This window comes from Acinonyx jubatus, chromosome A1 (assembly GCF_027475565.1).
Source record: "Acinonyx jubatus isolate Ajub_Pintada_27869175 chromosome A1, VMU_Ajub_asm_v1.0, whole genome shotgun sequence".
Taxonomy (NCBI): domain Eukaryota; kingdom Metazoa; phylum Chordata; class Mammalia; order Carnivora; family Felidae; genus Acinonyx; species Acinonyx jubatus.
In genome coordinates this window covers 70,892,624-70,914,333 of record NC_069380.1, presented here as the reverse complement: position 1 = coordinate 70,914,333, position 21,710 = coordinate 70,892,624, and the positions used below count along the sequence as shown (strand labels likewise).

The window sequence follows — 21,710 nt, the reverse complement described above, 5'->3', positions numbered from 1 at the left end:
TAATAAGTATTTGTGATGTGTGTTATTGTGATGTGTGTTATTAACAGAAAAGTTGATTTATTTTGTTCTCATAATGGTCATTGCTTGAAAGTCAAAATTTGGTCTTAGATGTATCGATCTGTTGGTTGTTTTAGATCACTAAGACATGGATCCAACAGCCAGAGGATCAGCAGAGGGAAATCTCTTGAAACCCTGACTCAAGATGTAAGTTCTAAGCAATGCTTTGGATTTGGGAAGCATGATTATGAAAATTCATTTCGATGACTGTTTAGACAATTCCAGCACCTGTGTCCTTCTGTCACATTGTCCTGTCTCCATAAGACTTTATGCCAGAGGGAATCAGGAAACTCAGGAAGCAAATTCAATGGACAGTACAGAAGAGTGACCGTTAACTGTACAAAAATCCAGACATCCCACAAAACACATGTCTTCATTAAGATAGGCTGGGTGGCTCAGTCGGTTGAGCATCTGACTCTCAATTTCAGTTTAGGTCATGATCCCAGGATCATGGGATCAAGCCCCCTATCAGGCTCCATGCTGAGTGTGGAGCCTGCTTGAGATTCTCTCTCTCTCTCTCTCTCTCTCTCTCTCTCTCTCCCTCCCTCTGCCCCTCCCCCACTCATGCTCTCCCTCTCTCTCTCTCTCTCCCCCCTAAAATAAATTATAAAAAATTTTAAAAATTCAAAAATATAAATAATAAAGATGACAATACAAGAGTGATGTGTCCGTTGCATTTAACAGACATTAAAAACATTTAAAGCATTTTATAGAATTGATTTGCATCATAAACTTTAAACATTTACTGATTTCCAAATATTCCAGAATCTAGAGCCAGTGTCTAATTTCAGGGCTTTACATACTAAGAAATAAAATGTGATTTATAGAAATATTTTTCTGTCAAAGACTGCATAATATTTCCCAAGAATTTCTTTGTTCTTCGACACTATGTCACTCATTTATTTATTAATGGACTCAAAAAATATTTACCAAGTGCTTATCACGTGCCAGGCCCTGTTCTAAGTGATGAGGAGTAGTGGGGAAAGAAGACAAAACTTCTGCTTTCCCGAAGCTTACATTTCAGGAAAAGAGACAAAAACTAAACAAGGAAACAAATATATAATCATTTCTGGGGGTGTTTTTGACTTATTGCCCATTATGTCTTCATTGCTGTGACAGTTTTGCTCTGTACTATAAAGAAAAATCAAATAATGTATAGAAACCAAAGATGGAGATTTGGGGGCAGGAAATTCTAGAGAAGATGGTCAGTGTTGGCGCCTCTGTATCAGACCAGAGACCCGAACGAAGGGAAAAAACAAGCCACATGAAAACCCAGGGAAACCCACGCAACCAGAACTCTAACCTCTGGGTTAGACTCACAAGCAGCTGTATCATGCCGATTTCTAAGAGAGACTTGAAAAGTACACATTAAGTAATTATCATTACTGGAGTCCTCATTAAAATACAGGTCTTAAGTTGAGTCTGGCTAAATTGGCAGAGTCCTGAATGTTCAGAGCCAAGGATGGTGTTTGAGAAAGGAGGTCTAGAAAGAGAAAGGTAGCAAGTCTTAGGGGTTTTGGGGTTTTGTTTGTCTTTTTTTTTTACCACTTTATCTCTTATTGTTAAGATTTTCTGGAGTTTCCAGCATAATCCAACCGCTTTCAATCTGTAGAAACTTCTGCCTTAGAGTAAACTCTTAAGTGTTCCAGGCACAATTGACAATGGAAGACGTTGGTGATGAGAACACCTGATACCATCATTACCCAATTTACAAGGTTCTAATTGGCAGACACATCTGTTAGCGCCATGATTTTTAAGGCAGAGCTCTGTCTGATATGATCTACCATATTATCTGCATGGAATTGTGATCGGATCCAACACATGGCCTGTGTACATTTAATTTGAGGACCAGGCATGTTGCATGGAGAAGATTTCTAGGAGAGAATTCAGAGAGGCAACACTAGTTCAAAGCACTTCCCTTCAGTGTGATTCAGTAGAAATATATAGTCTACTTAAGAACCAAATTAGAGCACAGCTTTGAAAATATGTGTTTAAATATACACAACAAAAGGCCCTGAATAGTCTCAATTCCAGAGGCTTAGTTCTCCTTCAAAGACTTTTTATGCTCTTTTCTACACAGGCATATAATGAAAACCCATCCCCCATCTTCTCCACAGCAAAAGGTTCTGAAGTTCTGCTAATTTCCTAAGAAATCCCCCCGATGTCATTTCCTCCATAACAGAAGCAATTTAAAACAGAGCTTCAGTTGTCCCACTTATTCCAAATGATAGAAGATACAGATAATTAAATCTAAGGAATAGTTGTGATAATATCTATCAGGTTATTTGAGCAATGGCCATCCATCTCCCAGGGAGTGAAAGTCAGAGTCAGGGTCCTACATGCCCAGGCCCTCTCCCACCCTTCTGGCCTCATTGTCTCCTACCATGTGGACGCTCACCCACACGGCACGCTGGCTGGGCCGCACACAGGCAGACCCACCTCTCCTCTGGAAGAGCACATTTTTGCAGATACACAGCGACCTGCATATCCTTCCAGCCTACACCCAAATAACGTCTTTTTATTGAGGTCTGCTATGACCTGTTTAAAGTTGGAGCCTTCTAGAGGCGCCAGGGTGGCTAAGTCTGTTGAGCGTCTGACTTTTGGTTTCAGCTCAAGGTCATGATCTCATGGTTTGTGAGATCGAGCCTGTGCTGACAGGGCAGAGCCTGCTCAAGATTCCCTTTCTCCCTCTCTCTCTGCCCCTCCCACACACTCTTTCTCTAAATAAATGGACAAGCTTTAAAAAAAAAAAAAAAAAGATTTAAACTTGGAGCCTCCTAGCACTCTCTGTCCCCTTTGCTTTTTACCATAACACCAAACATTTTCTAACTCTCCCCATATTGTGTTTGAATTTTTATCGGCCTTACCTGACTAGAACATTAGCTCCACAGAGCTGGATTTTATCCTTTATTTTTGCCTTTTGCCATACCCCCAGCACTACAACAGGGCCTGGCACATAATAGGTTCTCAATAAATATTTCTATTTTTTAAAAAATACCCTTTAGAAGGAAAAAAAATACCCTTGCTAAGATGACTGTGGCCACTAAAAATGTATATGTTAAAATAAAGGTATTTCTTTCAGTTTCTTATAGGTGATATTTTCAGGCCTTCAGAAAAATCTTCCATTCTTATATGCCCCTTTTATTATATTTCTAGCATTCCAATACAGTGAGATATAGAAATGCACAAAGAGAAGACAGTGAAATAAAGATGATCCAGGAAAAAAAGGAACAAGCGGAAATGAAAAGGTACGGGGTCCTACGGTGTTTCTTATCTCTCGTTTCTGGATGGCAACCTTTCCCTTAGCCTTACTGTACATCAATTTCCCCTTCAAGGAAAGTGCAGGAAGAGGAGCTGAGAGAGAATCACCCATACTTCGACAAGCCACTGTTCATAGTTGGACGGGAGCACAGGTTCAGAAACTTCTGCCGGGTGGTGGTCCGGGCACGCTTCAATGCGTAAGTACACTCCATTTCAGCCAGGTGTTGGCCTGAGTCATACAAACAGCAGGGGGGGTTGTCATACAAGGAAGAAGGAACATGTAATCCTAATGGGGTCACAAAATAAACTGTGGGCTAATTAATCATGCTGCTCCTCTTTGCTGAGCGGCCGACCAGGTGGAAAACAAACAAAGGTTGCAAGTAGTTCACATTTATATAAAACTCACGTTTGTGAAGCTCTGAACAGCCATTTTTATTTGTTCATGTTTATATCAGCGTTACTAACTCCATATATTGTTTTGGAAATACCGAACCAAAGGGTAGGCTGAAGGACACAGGGAAGGTCATTGCCCACACCTTTAGACTTATAGTTTCTGTGTTGTCAAAATACCCTAATTAGTTTCTTCTAGAATAATGTAAAACAGAAATAAAGTTGATGAGTACTTCCATTACCAACTCTTATGAGATAAAAACCCGCTGGCTGATGTCTCTGTCCCTACTCACATGGAAGAAATGTGTAAGAGTCTGTCGGTGTGGTCAACACGGAGGACACTGCATTTGTGAGGACCCAAGCCAATTTTAGCAGACAGCCTAGTGGATAAAATGGAATTTTTGCCCTGCGTAACTTTAGTAAATACCCTGAAGACCTTAAGAGTCCCAGAGGAAGTGTGAAGGCTTTCCCTCTAAGTGGTTGTAACTTCCCTGATGCTGTTATTAGTAACATATGATAATCATTATGTGTTATGGGCTGAATTGTGTGTACCCTCCTGCCAAAAAAAAAAAAAAAAAAAAAAGGTCGTATATTGAAGCCTTAACCCCTAGTACCTCAGAATGTGACTTTATTTAGAAACAGCCTCTTTAAGGAGGTAATTAAATTAAAATAAAATGATAAAGGTGGGCCCTAATCCAATATGACTGCTGTCCTTATAAGGGGGAAATTTGGAGGCACCTGGGTGTCTCAGTTGGACTTTGGCTCAGGTCATGATCTCACAGTTCATGGGTTTGAGCACCGCATCAGGTTCTGTGCTGACAACTCAGAGCCTGGAGCCTGCTTCACATTCTGTGTCTCCCTCTCTATCTGCCCCTTCCCGGCTCGTGCTCTGTCTGTCTCTCTCAAAAATGAATAAACATAAAAATTTTTTTTAAAAAAGAGGAGGAAATTTGGACACAGACTACCTATAGAGGGGAGTAATGTGAAGACACAGGGAAAAGACAGCCATCCACAAGCGAAGGAGAGACACCTAGAACAGGTCCTTGCCTCACGGCCCCCAGAATCAACCAACCCTGCCCACACCTTCATCTCAGGCTTCTTGCCTCCAGAACTGAGAGAAAATGTTTCTGTTGTTTAAGCCACTCAGTCTGGTACTTTGTTACACCAGCCCTAGGAAACTAATGCAGTGTGGTAATATTTCAGAGCTGGAGGGCACCTCGTGAACCATTTGGTGTCATTTGTACCCACCCCCCTCCAACAGAGGAGAGCACTTAGAGCAGTAGAGGTTAAGGGCTTTTCTTGGGAACGTGAGCTAGTGCAAGGCTCTCTTCTGACTACCAATCTAGTGTTCTCTCTGCTGTTCTAGAAAGACCCTCACAGTTTAAAGCACCTGAATGATAATGATTAAATACTTCCCTGAGTGTTCACAAAGTAAAGAAAGAAGCCAGTAGTTTAGAGTTGATTTGATCAGTTCCCCAAGTGAGTGTTTCATCTGGAATTATCCTGTTGGCTGCCTCCATGCTAACATCTAACTGCTAATTCTCCACTTCATTTAGTGTGGACTGACTCTCCTTTTGTCAGCACAGCAGCTGATAAGGACTGAGAAAGACTTGTTAATCGGGAGCTGACACACACACACACACACACACACATGCACACACACACACACACACACACACTGTCTGGGACTTCACTGAAGTTGGTTATGGGCTTCTAGAAAGTAAAACTTAAAAGTGGGGACACCAAGAAATCCTACGTAAATCACTCAACAAGATCACAGTTAAATACAGTAGGAAGAGCTCAATTTAATTTCTGGAGATTTAATTGAATAATCATGAGGAAAATCCTTGAACTGCTAAGGCCGAGATTTTAACTGAGTGTTTTTAAATGGAAGTCAAAATTCTACTTTGTCATATCCATGTCAAAAATTGTTGAGGGACTCCTGTGTGGCTCAGTTGATTGAGCATCCAACTTCGGCTCAGGTCGTGATCTCACAGTTCATGGGCTTTGTGCTGACAGCTCAGAGCCTGGAGCCTGCTTCAGATTCTGTGTCTCCCTCTCTCTCTCTCTCTCTCTACCCCACCCCCACACTCTGTCTCTCTCCCTCTCAAAAATAAATAGACATTTTAAAAAAAGTTGTTGAACGGAGGAGGGGCATGTAGGTGGCTCAGTCGGTTAAGCGTCTGACTCTTGATTTCGGCTCAGGTCATGATCTCGAGGTTCACAAGATGGACCCCCACGTCAGGCTCTGCACTGAGAGCGTGCTGCCTGCTTGGGATTCTCTGTCTCCCTCTCTCTGCCCCTCCACTGCTCGCTCACTCTCTGTCTCTCAAAAAAAAAAATAAACAAACATTAAAAAAAGAAATTGTTGAATGGAGTCATGAATTCTAAAATCAAATATTTTGAGAATTTTCAATTACTTTCACAAACATCAGCTGCAAACCCTCCTGCTTTTTCTTTCATCTAATGCTCTCTGCCTTCCAAAGGCACAGTTCCTGTATAATGTAATTTTATAGAGGATATAAAAGAAATTTTAGGTAGATAAGATGTTTATAAATACCATGCTGCTAAATTATGCTTGCAATGCTGCAGAATTTTGTGTTTGTTCTCTCTTGCAGATCTAAAACAGATCCTGTCACAGGAGCTGTGAAAAATACAAAGTACCATCAACTTTAGTAAGCATTACAAAGTCTGTTTTCTGTGCACATTTGAAATTTCAATGTACTATTTTATGCTGCATAAAAATATAAAGATTACCTGTATTTTCTTGCCATATCGTGCTGTGAAATAGATAATTAGGGATTTCTTTTAATGCCAGTCATGGGGCACCTGGGTAGCTCAGTCAGTTGAGTGTCTGACTCTTGATCTCAGTTTAGGTCATGATCTCACACAGTTCGTGGGACTGAGCCCCACGTCGGGCTCTGTGCTTACAGTGTGGAGCCTGCTTGGGATTTTCTCTCCCTCTTTCTCTCTCTGCCCCTCCCCTGTTCATGCACACACACATGCACATGCTCTCTCTCTCTCGCTCTCTCTCTCTCAAAAATAAATACATAAACATTTGCTTTTTAAAAAACGCCAGTCCTGCTTATAGAATCACAGAAGGATCATCTCTGACTCGCACAGCCTTCCCTAGAACAGTTGTTTCTCGGTTTTGTTTGGTCTTTGGCAGTGATTTGCTGGGATTGGTGACTTACCTGGACTGGGTCATGATCATCGTAACCATCTGTTCCTGCATTTCTATGATGTTTGAGTCCCCCTTTCGAAGAGTCATGCATGCCCCGACTTTGCAGGTACGGCTGCCAAATCTCAGCCCACAGCTCAGCAGACAACAACTGGGCTCCAGTTTTCCCCTTGTTGGTGACCCAGCTGCCTCTTGTCCATTTCAGATTGCTGAGTACGTGTTTGTGATATTCATGAGTATCGAGCTTAATCTGAAGATTATGGCAGATGGCTTATTTTTCACTCCAACTGCTGTCATCAGGGACTTTGGTGGAGTCATGGACATATTTATATATCTTGTAAGTCTCTAGTTATTTCCTAAATGTAAGATGTCATGGTTTTGTGAACTCTCCTGCATTTCTCAGTACAAGAGAAAGATACGTGAGTCCCAGAGGTTTAGATGTCATTACTGAGTTCTTAGGTCATCTATTGCAGGCAAATGAAGGGCATGCATGTAAAGTCTAAATAAAAAGCATTAAAAATGTCCATGGATATGGTTCACATACATCAACCACATTAATACACATGTAAGACATACATTAATAGGGGCTAATAAATCTCATTCACACCCTGCAATCTTGTGGCTCCCATAAGGAAAAAAAATCTACACCATATAATTGATTGATGAGCTCCTCATTGCTAAAAGCAACCTAATGTGAGTATGATTGGACACTTTCAATTCCAATTTCTTTCAATTCCTATACACAAAATATCTGCCTAGACAAGATGACCATTCAACTGTTCAGTTAAACTAAATTGGGAAACCATAGGAAGGGAACTCAAAGAAATTTCATTTTTTCTGTATGTCCAAGAAGGCATAAAATCAATGTCTTTTCCAACATAACAAGGAGAATTGTGACCGTTAACATGTAGTATCTTTAGATCATCAGTAAAATAGTGAGAATCAGGTCAAGCATGAAGTTTAGTATCCTTGATCAAAGGAATTTCAATCTGAGCCTCCCATGTGTAAGTTAAAATAAGGTGCAGAATGCACTGGGGTACATGCACCCACAGTGTGGACACCCGCTTTTCATTTCTGTGTACAGCTAATGACTTTCCTGTGGGGCCACTAACAGGTCGATATTGGGTTGAGAGATCAGAGTTAAGAGATTGCATATATATGTAGTGAAAGCTTGTCCTACATGCTATGTGGAATCTCTGCTCAAGGAAAGTTGTATGCACTTGGCTCTCAGAAAGTGTAGGTAGTGAAAGATATTAATTCTAGGGATTAATTCTAGGGATTATTTTCCCCTCCCAGGTGAGTTTGATATTTCTTTGTTGGATGCCTCAAAATGTGCCTGCTGAATCAGGAGCTCAACTTTTAATGGTTCTTCGGTGCCTGAGACCTCTGCGGATATTCAAACTGGTGCCCCAGATGAGGAAAGTTGTTCGAGAACTTTTCAGCGGCTTCAAGGAAATTTTCTTGGTGTGTTACATTTACCCTTTTGCCTCCCACTCACACAGCCCCACGCTGTAATGTAGTGAATGAGGGGACACCCTCCCTTGCCAAGGGTAAGTACAATCTTATTCATTGCCAGAGGACAAGAAAGGCACTAACAAAACACAACACACAGTCAGAAACTTTACCCATGGATGCTCTGACTGGTCAGTATATTTTCTTGATATAACTTATTCAATGAACGTTTTTAGTAAAAGTATAATGAAAGCAAGAATCCCAGAGGTAGAATTTGCTAATACTTCCATTCTTAACTCGTGACCCTAATTTTATTCTGAGTTTCAGTTTCCTTATCTAGAAATTAAAGGTGAGATTCAACACCACCTACTGCACAAATATTAGCAGTTAATAGATTTGGGCTTATTATTTCATTTTGTATGTCCCTAGTTTCTGACAGTGTAGACGCTGTCTCTGATCTTTGGAGTGTTAACATAAAACAACTTAAAAAAAAAGTAACATACAAGTATACCCCACTTTAAGTAACTTCAGGATACAGTAATAATACTAAAAATGTGATCGAAGGGGAAAACGTTGTTAGTTGAGCACTGATTTAGGGCCTTAGAAGAGCTGGGCTGCAGAAAAGCAATGAGTAGGAGGCTCATTGCTCGCAATCTGTTACAGAAGGATCTGTGCCTTACAAAGGAGTGATCAAAGGGTTCTTTTTATTATTGATGAGTTCTGCTCATGCATGGAAATCCTGAATTAATTTACATAAGCTTATTTTACATCGTGCTTTCTAGAAACACACCTATGGGGAGAGAACAATTGTAGTTACAGTTGATTCTAAGGTATTTTAAAGACAGGTTGCGATGTTTCCATAGGCATAGAGTTGTTGATATTTTTAAAAGACATATTTGAAATCTCACATTTTCTTTGTGCTAAAGCCATAACATGGTGGCTTTCACACAGCTGGAAATGAAGGAAAAAAGGATGTCATCACCTGACAGCTGATGTATATGCATCGTGGAGCCCTGATAGAATTTAGCAGAGAATTTATTTGTGCCTTTCTCCTGATGATGTTTTTGTAGAATTTTAGTATATTGAAGATATATGTTTAGATTATTCAACCAACACAGATCAGTGGTTTGTTCAGTGTTTTACTCTTTGCCACTTTTCTGTGCTGAGACCAAGGCACCATCCAGCAGAGGGAGCACCAATTAACAGACTTACTTCTTAGGACTCCATGATCTCAATCCTCTGTGTATAGCACTTTTGTGTGCCCTCATTGCTTACAAGAAAGCAAAACCTCTCTCTCTCTAATTTATGCTCTGCTTATAAGGAGAGGAATTCATTTTGAGAAAATAGGGGAAATATAATTATTTAAACATTTTTCTTTTGTTCCACTAATGTAGATTTCAAAATCAGAAAACCCCAAGCCATATCAAAAATACCTTAGCCCATTTTCCTACATGAAAGTCATATGTTTTTATTCTGAAAATCCAAAACCTGTTGTTAATTCCCTCCTTTTAACATTTCAGCAAGGCTAATTGAATGACCTGTGGTGGAGAAGTTAAATAATATCATGAAAAGACCAAGAATTTCATACCACGTTCTCCAAAAAGTTGTGTCCCTATCACTGTTCAAATCAAGCCTACTGTTTAATTTTTTACCAGGAGATATGATGTCTCACCAATTTTTTTTTTCAGGTCTCCATTCTTTTGCTGACATTAATGCTTGTTTTTGCAAGCTTTGGAGTTCAGCTTTTTGCGGGAAAACTGGCAAAGTGCAATGATCCTAACATTATTAGAAGGGTAAGTTACTGCTTTCTTTCTTTTGGGAGAAAAAATTGAGTAGTTCACCACCCCTTGGTAAACATGTGCTGACACTACGTTGATAACCCCCACGTAAGACTCAGAATTCTCTCTCCACCAACCCCTTCTGCTTAAAGGAGGCAGTCTGTTTCTTCTGGCTAGCACAGGTTTGTGGGATTAAAAGCACATTCCAGATTATTCTATTGTCTTCTGTTGTTCCAATGTGGAACCTCTGTTGACACCTTTGGAATAGCCACTCACGATTCCAGATGCTTGTAGCTGTGAGGCTCGGACACTCTCCCTTTGGGCTTCCCTAACTTAATCCTGTCACATATCAGCAAACAGCCCCCCAGAAAGGACAAGAGGCAAAGTTTAACTGTCATACCACTGTTCATTACTTCTCACTCCATCATTCTCTTCATTGGGAAGTCCAGAATCTTCCCCAATAAGACAGCTAACAAAGACCCAAGCTTGCTTCTTCCGCTACTGCCCTTTGCCTTATCTTTCTTCAGTCAGTGTTAGTAAGTGGAGGCCAGCTCCTGGGTGACCCCAGGGTTTCATTTGCTGAACATAATGGAGTGAATACATTGCATCTTGAATAAGGTGGACAGCTCTCCTCTGAATGACCTGTCAGAGCCTCAAGTTCCTTTTGTCTTCCTTCTTTGTGTGTCCACCCTTTGCTGTCTTCAATGTCTTCTCTGTTCAGCTGGCAGAGAAGAGCACAGAACTCCCTCCATGCCTGAGGGTTATGGTCAGGGCCAAAAGCAGCACACCTCACTTCAACACACATTTCACCAGCAAGAGCTTGGCCTCCCGAGGCAGGTGGGAGAATGCAACAGGCGGCTCAGTGATGTGTCCTGCAGAAAAACAGGATGAGTGTGGTTACAATCAGCCATCACTGCTACACTATCCAGTGTGCCTTCCCTTAGGATTCTGCCCTATATTCAAGTAGATTCATGAAGTGATCCAAGTACTGCTAACGTACAAACAGCGAAAGCATTTCCTCTTTCATCCAGGTAAAATAATGCCTTAAGTCCATTAAGATGCACATACTCAAAACGCCTAATACAGCTGAACTATAATACCTATTTCTATGTTTCCAACAAATATGGCTATCTAATACAGATTTTACATCAGTATGAAAATTTCTACATTTTCAGAGCTACTGACTGTAAATTTATTCATTCTCTGATGGTTATAAAATGCATCTTTGCCCAATCAAAGTACATTATCAATTATGTTAATAGTGAGGATTTCAGTAAGTGGCAGAGCAGAAGAGACACCACCTGTGTCTCCAGACGTTCCAGAACTTCGATAAACCTGAGAAAACATAACAAGGAACATGGCATATAGGTCATGATGTATCAAATTAGCTAACGAAGGAGGTAATAAAGAACTGATGCGTTAATCCACAAGCTCAGGTAAGCCAAGAAGGTTAGTTTAGATTCCCACTGAATAGAGGCCGAAAAGATGACAACAACATTTCAAGATGAAACCTACGAGGAATTTTGCAGGACTCAGTATATTAATAACGGCTTAAGAGCATTGTGATTTTACACTCTCTGCTCATACCCAGACCTGGCTAAGGATAGAAGTACAAAGAGGATAAAGAACTTGTCCAAGGTCACCCTAAAATAAATGGGGAAGCTAAGATTCATGTCAAGGCAGCATGGCCCCAAATTCCTTCCTTTTCACCGGATGTCAGACAGCCTCACCCACTCAAAGCTGGGCTCCCATGGGCTCAGAAAGACAAACTGGAAGAGGCCAAGAGGCCAAATATATCATGGGGCCTCTATTTGATACACCACAGCACAGCCAACAGAAATAATGTTGCAGATGAATGTGTAGGGTTACTATGAGAACTTAACTGCAATATATTTTAACTGATAAAGTGGGATATGGAAGAGTAAAAACTGTACGATCACATATATGCATAGGAAAAAAAACTGGAAATATAAATGCCAAAATGTCAACTGTGTTTATCTTTGGGTTATTGTAGGTAAGTTTATCCACGCTTTTTAAGTTAAAGGGATATCATTGGTGTAAGAAGGCTTTTTATTCTAAGGAATTTTACTGGCAATCCAAAGAGAAGTAATATTGGTATTCACTAAACTAGTGGAAATAAGAATGGAGATGAGGCCCAAGCGGGATGGGGAAAGCCATAGACAATTCTGCATCTTGATGCTGGGGGCCGACAAGGTGCTGGCCCATGGACAGAAACCGGGAAGCTGGGAGGACGCAAGGCTGAAGGTTGAAGGTGACTTTAACTAGGTTAGACTTTGAAGTTCCGTTGATATATCCCAAGTGTATACACATTATACCCAGGAAAGGGGTTTAGGTTCAAAACATGACAATCACAGGCAAAGAAACAAAGATAAAACAAAAAGAAGAATAAAGACAGAAAATGAGTGAAAATCTTCTTACTCATGTTTTAGTTTTAAAGTCTTTTAAAAACAATGTTATTGGAGATATAATTCACATACTGCACAATTCACCCACTCGGAGTGTACAATTCAATAGTTTTTAGCATAACCAGAGTTTTACAATTGTCAGGCTTAGAACATTTTTTTAAATGTTTATTTATTTTGAGAGAGAGAGAGAGACAGAGAGCACAAATGGGGGAGGGGCAGGGAGAGAGGGAGAGAGAGAGAGGGAAAGAGAATCCCAAGCAGTGGAGCCTGATGTGGGGCTTGATCCCATGAAACGTGAGATCATGACCTGAGCTGAAATCAAGAGTTGGATGCTCAACTGACTGAGCCATCCAGGTGCCCCAGGCTTAGAGCATTTTTATCACTTCAAAAAGAAACATTATCTTTTAAGTTTCACCCTTATACTCCTGACACCCCCATCGCAAAACAACCACAAAACTACTTTCTGCCTTATAGAGTTCCTTGTTTTTGACTCATATGAATGGAATCATCTAACATGTGATCATTAGTGGCTGACTTCTTTAATTTAGCATAATGTTTTCGAGGTTCATCCATGTTGTAGCGTAGGTCAGTGCTTCATTCCTTTGTAGGACTGAAAAATATTCCATTGCATGGATACACCATATTTTATTGATGTAATTTATTCATCCACTATGAACATTTGGATCATTTCCACCTTTTGGCTATTATAATTAATGCTATTTACAATAATAATGACATAAACATTCATGTACAAGTTTCATGTAGATATCTGTGTTCATTTCTCTTGGATAAATACCTAGGGGTGGAATTTCTGGGTCCTCAAGTAATTCTTTGTTTGATTGTTTGAGGACCTGTTTTCCAAAGTGGCTGTAGCATTTTCCACTCACAGCAGCAGTGTGTAAGGGTTCTAGTAGGAGGATTCCAATTTCTGCACAACCTCGTCAAAGTTTATTTGATTTTTGATGATAGCCTTCTTAGTGGATGGCACGTGTTATCCCATCATGGTTTTGACTTGCATTTTCTGGCTGAATAATGACACTGATCATCTTTTCATGTTCTCATTGGCCATTTGTATGTCTTCCTTGAAGGAATATCTGTTCAGATCCTTTGCCTACTTGCAAATGTTTCTAGCATGAACTTTTACCACTCATCTCTGCAGTCCTTGTCCCTGTTTGCTGGATAGCTGCCCACATCACTGTTATCACATAAAAACCTCTGTTATTCAGGGTGCCTAGGTGGCTCAGTCGGTTAAGCTTCTGACTCTTGATTTTGGCTTAGGTCATCATCTCATGGTTTGTGGGAGGGACCACTCACCAGGCTCTTTGCGGACAGCGTGGAGCCTGCTTGGGACTCTGTCTCTCCCCTCTCTCTGCCCATTCCCTGCTTATGTGCAAATGCTGTCTTGCTCTCTCTCTCTCAAAAATAAGTAAATAAATATTTTTTAAAAAACCTGTTATTCTAGGTTAAAATGTGCTTTCTTATCTTTTATCTTTTTGGAGTTCATTTTCCAACCAGGCTCCCCCTGACCTGTTTTCTTCTATTTTAGGAGGATTGTAACGGCATATTCAGAATTAACGTAAGCGTGTCCAAGAACTTAAATTTAAAATTAAGACCTGGAGAGAAAAAGCCTGGATTTTGGGTGCCCCGTGTTTGGTAAGCATTTCAGAAAAAGATCCTGAAGAATGTGATATTTATCAGTATAAGGTTTTAAATCAATAAAATTTGGCATGAAAAGTAATTTTGCCAGAGGTGCTAAAATGATTTTAAATAATACAAGGCAAAGCCCTGAATTACAACAGGATGCAAAAATACAGTAAATGAGAGAGCAAGTGGTACACTGAGTCCCATGTTGTTTCATGTAACTAATGGATTATCACCCCTCTATTTTTCTAATACTTTGAAGTATGTAACTCGATTCGCATGGCATTAAAAATTAGTGAGGCTTAAAAGACAAAGATTTTCTATCAAATTAAAACCAAACTCGTCCTGAGTTTATATCTTTAAGGGAGAATCTGATATCCTCATAACAGTTGTATAGAAGCCCAAATCAGAAAGCTGTTTCAATTTTAAAACGCATTTACATGGAAGGATTTCCATTATTGAAACGCCGGAAAGGAGTAATCAGTAACACAAATGATTATATCTAACTTTCTCTTTAAAATTCATTTTTCCTGAAAATGAGTTTTCAAAGCACTTACATCAAAGCTAGAAGTGCCTAGTACCTTCTTTTTCATCCATTTTACTAATGGCGATGAATGAAATCTCTCAGTGGGCTTCATTGATGAACTAAGTGTCCTATTAACTTCATTTGTCCTTTTAAATAGTCATCTGTTTTCTTTTTTTTTTTTCATTTTACCTCTTAGAATAACAAGTGAACCACAGCAAAGACTCTGCTTTTGTCACAATTGATGTTTTCTAGGAAATGTCAAAATTCTTTAAAAGAAATTGCATTTCACCCAGTTGCACCCTTAGGACCCATTGCTACCAGCTTTGGCATTTCACTGTTGTGAAATTCACTTTTAAAAACAATTCAGTACAACTTATACTGGGTTTTTATTTTTTTCAATACCAAAGAATTATGAAAAAAAAAAAGATGAATTTGACTGTGTGGCTTCAGCTGGAGCAGGAAGTACATAACACACAAAGATATCCTTATCCCAGTGCTAACTATAAAAGAAGTCTAATTTATATTAAAATAAAATATGAAAGAAACATAAAAAGTTTATTTTTTGTGAGGTGAAAACGCATTATTATACCATAAATAATTTATTTATATCAAGACATCAAATAGGTTTTTTTTTTCCTGCTGTTATGCAATTTTGGCAAAAGCTTCAAAGCTGAGGTCACTAAGAGATAAAATTTCATTATATTCCAAAGAAAGCAACATTGCCAGTCCCAGCTGAACTTCCTAAAAGATTATCCACCTCCATCACCCAGCTCCAGGAAAAGAAAACACTATATACTCAGAGACAGCATCGTGAAATTGAGTGAATTCAGTAGACGGTGCTGTGGTCGCTCCTGCTTTACTATGGGAAGAGGTCAAGGGTGCTTGTCTCCCCAGCTGAGTGAGTCCCCATGGGGACTGCGTGATATCAGAGATTGATGAGGCAAGAAGAGACACTCATGTAGGCAAGCGCTCTTCACCATCTGACAGGGGAGTTATCAGTGTTGGAGGCTCCAAATCATCACTGCCTCGGGCCAGTGATCTGAGCCATCGTGATGGAACTCTGTTCCAAAGGGCTATGTGCTGGAGGGGGGTGCTCCTATTGGAGAGGCTGTGGGGATGTTTCCAGGAATGGGAACTGAGAGTCATCTGAAGACTACTCTCAGCAGGAATGACACAATGGGGCACCCTCGTGCTGGAGGATGTTTCAGAATCTAGTGTATTAATAGAAAATTTGAGGTATAATAAAGTCAACAGATCGAAGGACAATTGTCATTGAAGAGCTGGTTTGTTACTCATAGTTCCATATGGGGCAAACCACACCACAGGAGGCCACACAGGGAAGCCCCAGGGTCAGTCATGAGGCAGAGGGAAAAAGGGAACTGTGGACCAGAGCCTTTATTGTGGTTTTCTTGAGTTGGAATGGGTGAGTCAGGGCAAGCAGGCTTAGGATTAGCTAGTTGAGTAACTTCAATGGACTCTGAGACACAGGGCTCTCCCTAGTGGTCTGCTACCTGGTGATCAGGGCAGGTGGATAGTGGCCCAAAGGGTGGAAACCTGATAAAGGAGGTACTTGGGGCTGTAGGCTCTGGGTTGGTTGGTCTGCATTTGAAAAGCAAGCCCTAGGGGCTCCTGGGTGGCTCAGTCGGGTAAGTGTCCAACTTCAGCTCAGGTCACGATCTCACGGTTCATGAGTTCAAGCCTGGCATTGAACTCTGTGCTGACAGCTCAGAGCCTGGACCCTGCTTTAGATTCTGTGTGTTTCTCTCTCTCTCTCTCTCTCTGCCCCTCCCCCACTTGCGCTCAGTCTCTCTCTCCAAAGGTAAATAAACATTAAATTTTTTTTTGAAAAAAAGAAAAGCAAGCCCTAAAAAGGACTCTTCCAAGGAGGTGGGAGAGTGATGAGAGAGGCAAGAGGCCAAGGCAGGGTGATTCAGGCATTTTGTCAGGTTGTCCAGAGCAAAATGTGTCCAACACATGCATAGAGGACAGACATTAAAGTATCAAGTGTACGGAAACTAGGAACGTGGCAGGCAGTGGGTTCCATGAAAGAATAGTTGCTATGACCAGAGCAACAGTAGCCAGCAGTGTGAGATATGTGGAATTTAACCTCATTTCTCTACGTCCAACTGCATCCCACTGCCATCTTGTTAAGAATCAGATGGTGGCCTGAAGAGGAGGAGGGAACAGAGTGGTCAGCCCTCTTCTTCCCTCCTCAAACCATGGGTCAGGCTGAGAGGCTGAGGATAGGGTCCTTAAATGGGTTATGGGAACAAGGGTTTGATGTAGAACAAAGTGGACTTTTCAGAATGAGACTCATATAACTGAAAGTGACAAAAAAGCTTTGGGATCTCCAAGATGTCAGGAAGGGAGCTAGAACCCACTGGAAGGCAGTGTTGGGAGAAAAGTAAACCTGTTGCCAGTTGTACCCTCTGACATTCAGCTTGTTCCATAAAAATCCAAATTAACTGAAATGCAATGTTTCATGTAAGTTATTATTTGGGGTTTCAAGTTCAATGGCACTTTAAAAGCATAAGCTGATAGGGGGGCATCACTTGAACACAATAACAATAATGCTTGTCCATTTGTCCAGAATACCATGACTTGGGTTAGTTTTGGTAAAATAAAAATCTTTTGTCAAATAAACACCCCCTATAACTATGATAATTTTTACATTTTCCTTTGTTAGTAAGCTCATCAAGAGTTAGCAGCCAAGATGTTATAGTTTTATATTGGCAAATTTATGATTAAGAAAATAACATATCTGGAGAACTGGCATTAGGGAATGCTTTGATAATTATAATTAGGAAGGCTATAAATATGCACTACCTAATTCAGGCGATAGTCAGGCTTCCATATTCTCTGTTCAGATGAGTACATTCACCTTCTTCTGAATCACTCAGACTTGATGAGATAAAAATTACCTTGGTAAAAAGTATAAAATATATATATTACAAATATTGTGTGTTTTGTTTTAAGCAGAGGTCTGGGACATAGGAAAATGGGATGCATAAGAGATATCAAAAAAAAGTATTCAGTTTCAATAGATATATTCATTGAGTGCTTACTATTCTCCAGACATTACGCTATTACTGGGGACAAGCTATGGCCCCCAATCCCTAGGAGCTTGAAATGTAATAAAGAACAGGAGATAATATTACAAATAATGTAATATGATTTGCTAAAGGCTTTGATGCTACATAAATAAGCCCCTTAGCTCACTGGAAGCTTACCTGGAGTTGACTTCTAGGTAATTTTAAATTATAGTGTGATACATTCTAGGCAGAAGATCAGATTTTTGTTGAGTCTACAGCTCAAACAATTTGAATATGCTCTTTAAGGAGAAGAATATAAATCTATCTCACTTTTGTAAGTTTAACAGAAACATGACTACTTCCAGCATCTTGGAAGGGCCGTTTTGGATAGTGTTGCCCCCCGTATTTCTACATCCAAGGGCTCAGGCTGAGCTCCTCTCCTCCTGGGGGCTCCTTCTTCCCAAAGGAGCAACCCTCCTTATCACAATCTTGGGACCTTGGGGCACTTTTCACGGGGAGGTAGAAGATTAACAAAACTGTAAGATTAGAACCAATGTCTTAGTTTTCTCAATTGGATGGACAAGATTATGATATTTTTAAAATTTTTTAATTAACTGGAAAAGATTATATACAACATTATATACATATATTGTTATATATTATATTATATTATATTATATTATATATATATGATTATATATTATATACAGGCTTCCAGATCAAGGAAGGGTGACAGGAAAATTACAACAATGGATTAGGCTTGGGATTTATTGAAGTCCTCTGTAGTTATAGGTAAAGTTTAAAACTTTCCAATTTTAGTAGCATGAACATAGCATGAACATCTTAGATGATTAAAACTGATACTTATTTTTTTAATGTGATGTACTCTTCCAACTATTTAAGTCTATGAGTCTCCATTTTATTTTTCTTGGTTTAGCCTAAAAGTGTATTTTTAACATATTCTAACTTCTAAAGGATGTGGAACATGAAAGTACTTTGGGATGCTGCATATTCAGCTAAAAAAGCACTTTTACATAAAGAAAATGGATGGGTAAGAAAGTTCAACATCGGATCCGAGAGCTGGCCTGCTTAGCTTAAAAAAAATCCTTATTCAAGAAAACTGTGGCATCTGCAGAATCCTTACAGCTTCTGTCTGCTGTAAAATATATTAAATTTAATTGAAACCCCAAAGGAAGAAATGGTGGAAAAATCCAAGAGAATATGCTTATACTTTCATATGTAAAAAATATAAATCAGAACCCCAAAATAGGAATTTCTGAGTGGGGCTTTTGCACTATGTGGAAAACGTTTCTACCAATCATCCTTAAACCTTAGGAGCAAGTCAGTTTAGTTGTATGGTTTCTTATTAGATCCCCATCTATTTAATGCTTTAAAAAAGAAAACTTATAAAGGTGTATTGCATGATTGTTTCTATGATGTTAAAATTATATATATATATATGTATATATACATATATATATATATATATATGGTGGTAGAGGGGCACCTGAGTGGCTCAGTTGGTTAAGTGGGCGACTCTAGATCTCAGCTCAGGTCTTCATCTCAGGGTCATGAGTTCAAGTCCCGCATTGGGCTCTGTGCTGTACACGAAGCCTACTTTAAAAAAAAAAGGTGTAGAAAAATACTAACCCAGATTTTCTCCAGAGTATCACCTTCTGTGAAGGTTAAATTTTGATAAATGAGCTAATAGGAAAAAAAATGATCAAAATATAATTTGGCTATGCTTCTATAGGCCCACATTTTTTAGTAGTCCTGGGACCAATTCTCCATCAAACTCAGGAAATACAGTGATAGTCATGACTTTGTAGTGTGTAGTTGTCTAGGTCTTGTAATTATTTTAAATAGTCTAATAAGAGGAAAAAGGAAAACAGTGAAATCTTCTATGGACAAGAAAAATGTTAGACAAGACCCATAATGACTAAGGGAGATGTAATATATTAAAAAAAAATCACTTTCTTTCATGGGAAGAAAAAAGTAAAAACATGTTAGTAAAAAACAAAAAAATGCAATATGCCCCCTCAAAAAAAAAAACAAAAACAAACAAACAAAAAATAATAGTGGAGCCAAAGTGTTTTAAATACCAGCAATCAAGTGTGGATGTAGACAGCATACTGCAATGTTGGGGTCTACAAGAAGTCTCTGTTGAGAACACCCAGAGTTAGTGAGAGAAAAAAAAAATCCAACTGGGAGAAAATGATCTGGAAACATGTAGACTACCAGCAAACACCTCTGGCCGCTCAGGGACTTCCAAATGCATCACTACTTTACAAAGTGATGTTCCCATGATGTCACAGAATTAAAGAAAGTGGCTAGATTCTACTCTTTTTATACTTGCTATATTAACATCAGGAATTGTAATTTATCCTTTAGAGAAGTTTTCAATTTTAAAACTATTGCAAAATTCATATCCAAACTCCAGCGCCCCTTTGTGAGAATATGCTATGCAGTTTATAACCAGAAAGCATACTTCCAGCCCTCCATATAATCAGGACGAGCCAGAAACGTCAAGGAACCTCTAGAGCCAGAACTTGAATTGTTGTGTTTTGTTGTTCGTTAAGAACACCCATGATTACCTAATAATTAATTAAATTTTAAGAAATAATAACATATTCATGCACTTTTCTGATTTAGCAAATGAATGCCAGCTAGCCCGCCTTCCAAATGCTAAGTACACCCCGCACCCAAGATTGGAAAGAACTACAGATATTTGCCTCAGGGTGCTTCTCATCGGAATTTCACAGAACATTCTTCTTTCTGACTTGCAGGGCAAATCCTCGGAATTTTAATTTTGACAATGTGGGAAATGCCATGCTGGCATTGTTTGAAGTTCTGTCCCTGAAAGGCTGGGTGGAAGTGAGGGATGTTATTATTCATCGTGTGGGGCCGGTAAGCAAGCACACGGAATCCTTTGAATGTGTCAACAGCTGCTCTCATTTGCTTTGATGAATAACCGTATTTTTCATTTATACAGATGCACGGGATCTACATTCATGTGTTTGTATTCCTGGGTTGCATGATTGGACTGACCCTTTTTGTGGGAGTAGTTATTGCTAATTTCAATGAAAACAAGGTAAGAATTCTTGGTTTGAATACCGCAAGGTTTATTCTTTTCTAGCCACTTGCTTTGAGCTCTCTTTTTCTCACACGGCATGAAGTCGCATTAAACCATAATGTGACTGGTGTAAATAATCTCTATAACTATTTTACAAGCTACCTCATCGCTGCCTTTCAGGCACATTATTTAAGAGCACAGTTCTCTCGCGAAATTTCCCCTTTTGGTGATGGTGTCATTAATTCGCTGACAACTGAAAGGCACATCTCCTATTGTTCAAATTGAAAGGATGTGCAGCAAGTTATTAAGATACAATAGCTGAACTAACTGTGCACTGATTGCAGGTAATATTACTTTCACACAATGTAAATTGGATGCTTCTTTGTAACGCTATAGGTGAACTCAGAATTTTGATGGGGCTGGGGTGCAGTAGAAATGTTAAATCCTAATTCATTGAATATAAAGAAGATTTTCTAATTTCATATAAAAACTTTACATACTTTATGAACTCGGGAAGCATGCTGAGTTCAGAGCAACTCTAACAATCACTATAAGAGCTCCCGAATGGGAAAACAGCAAGTGTGGTTTCCTGTCAAAGAGTGAGTTTGGGAGAGAACATTCTATGTCGTGCTTCTGTCCATGGCTGATGTGCACTCTAGTATGTAAGGATCTGTCTTCTGGAATCATAATTGAAGTGCATACAGCTTTTTAAAAAATTTTTTATGTTTTTTTATTTTTGAGAGAGAGAGACAGAACGCAAGTGGGGGAAGGGGCAGAGAGAGAGGGAGACACAGAATCCAAAGCAGGCTCCAGGCTCCGAACTGTCAGCACAGAGCTTGATGGTGGGCTCAAACTCACGAACCGTGAGATCATGACCTGAGCCAAAGTCAGAC

At 39.6% G+C, this 21,710-nt stretch overlaps 1 protein-coding gene across 8 annotated transcripts in view; it reads left to right on the top strand.

Moving 5' to 3' along the window:
• NALCN (sodium leak channel, non-selective) overlaps positions 1-21,710 on the top strand; it is a 316,716-nt gene that overhangs the window by 268,105 nt on the left and 26,901 nt on the right. For all 8 annotated transcript variants that reach the window (XM_053217644.1, XM_053217633.1, XM_027065180.2 and 5 more), the window contains 11 exons: positions 135-204; positions 3,214-3,305; positions 3,393-3,515; positions 6,327-6,383; positions 6,878-6,998; positions 7,095-7,226; positions 8,186-8,353; positions 10,030-10,134; positions 14,092-14,198; positions 20,531-20,651; positions 20,737-20,835. In XM_053217644.1, coding sequence (XP_053073619.1) covers positions 135-204; positions 3,214-3,305; positions 3,393-3,515; positions 6,327-6,383; positions 6,878-6,998; positions 7,095-7,226; positions 8,186-8,353; positions 10,030-10,134; positions 14,092-14,198; positions 20,531-20,651; positions 20,737-20,835 — 1,195 coding nt within the window. The remainder of the gene's footprint in view (positions 1-134; positions 205-3,213; positions 3,306-3,392; positions 3,516-6,326; positions 6,384-6,877; positions 6,999-7,094; positions 7,227-8,185; positions 8,354-10,029; positions 10,135-14,091; positions 14,199-20,530; positions 20,652-20,736; positions 20,836-21,710) is intronic.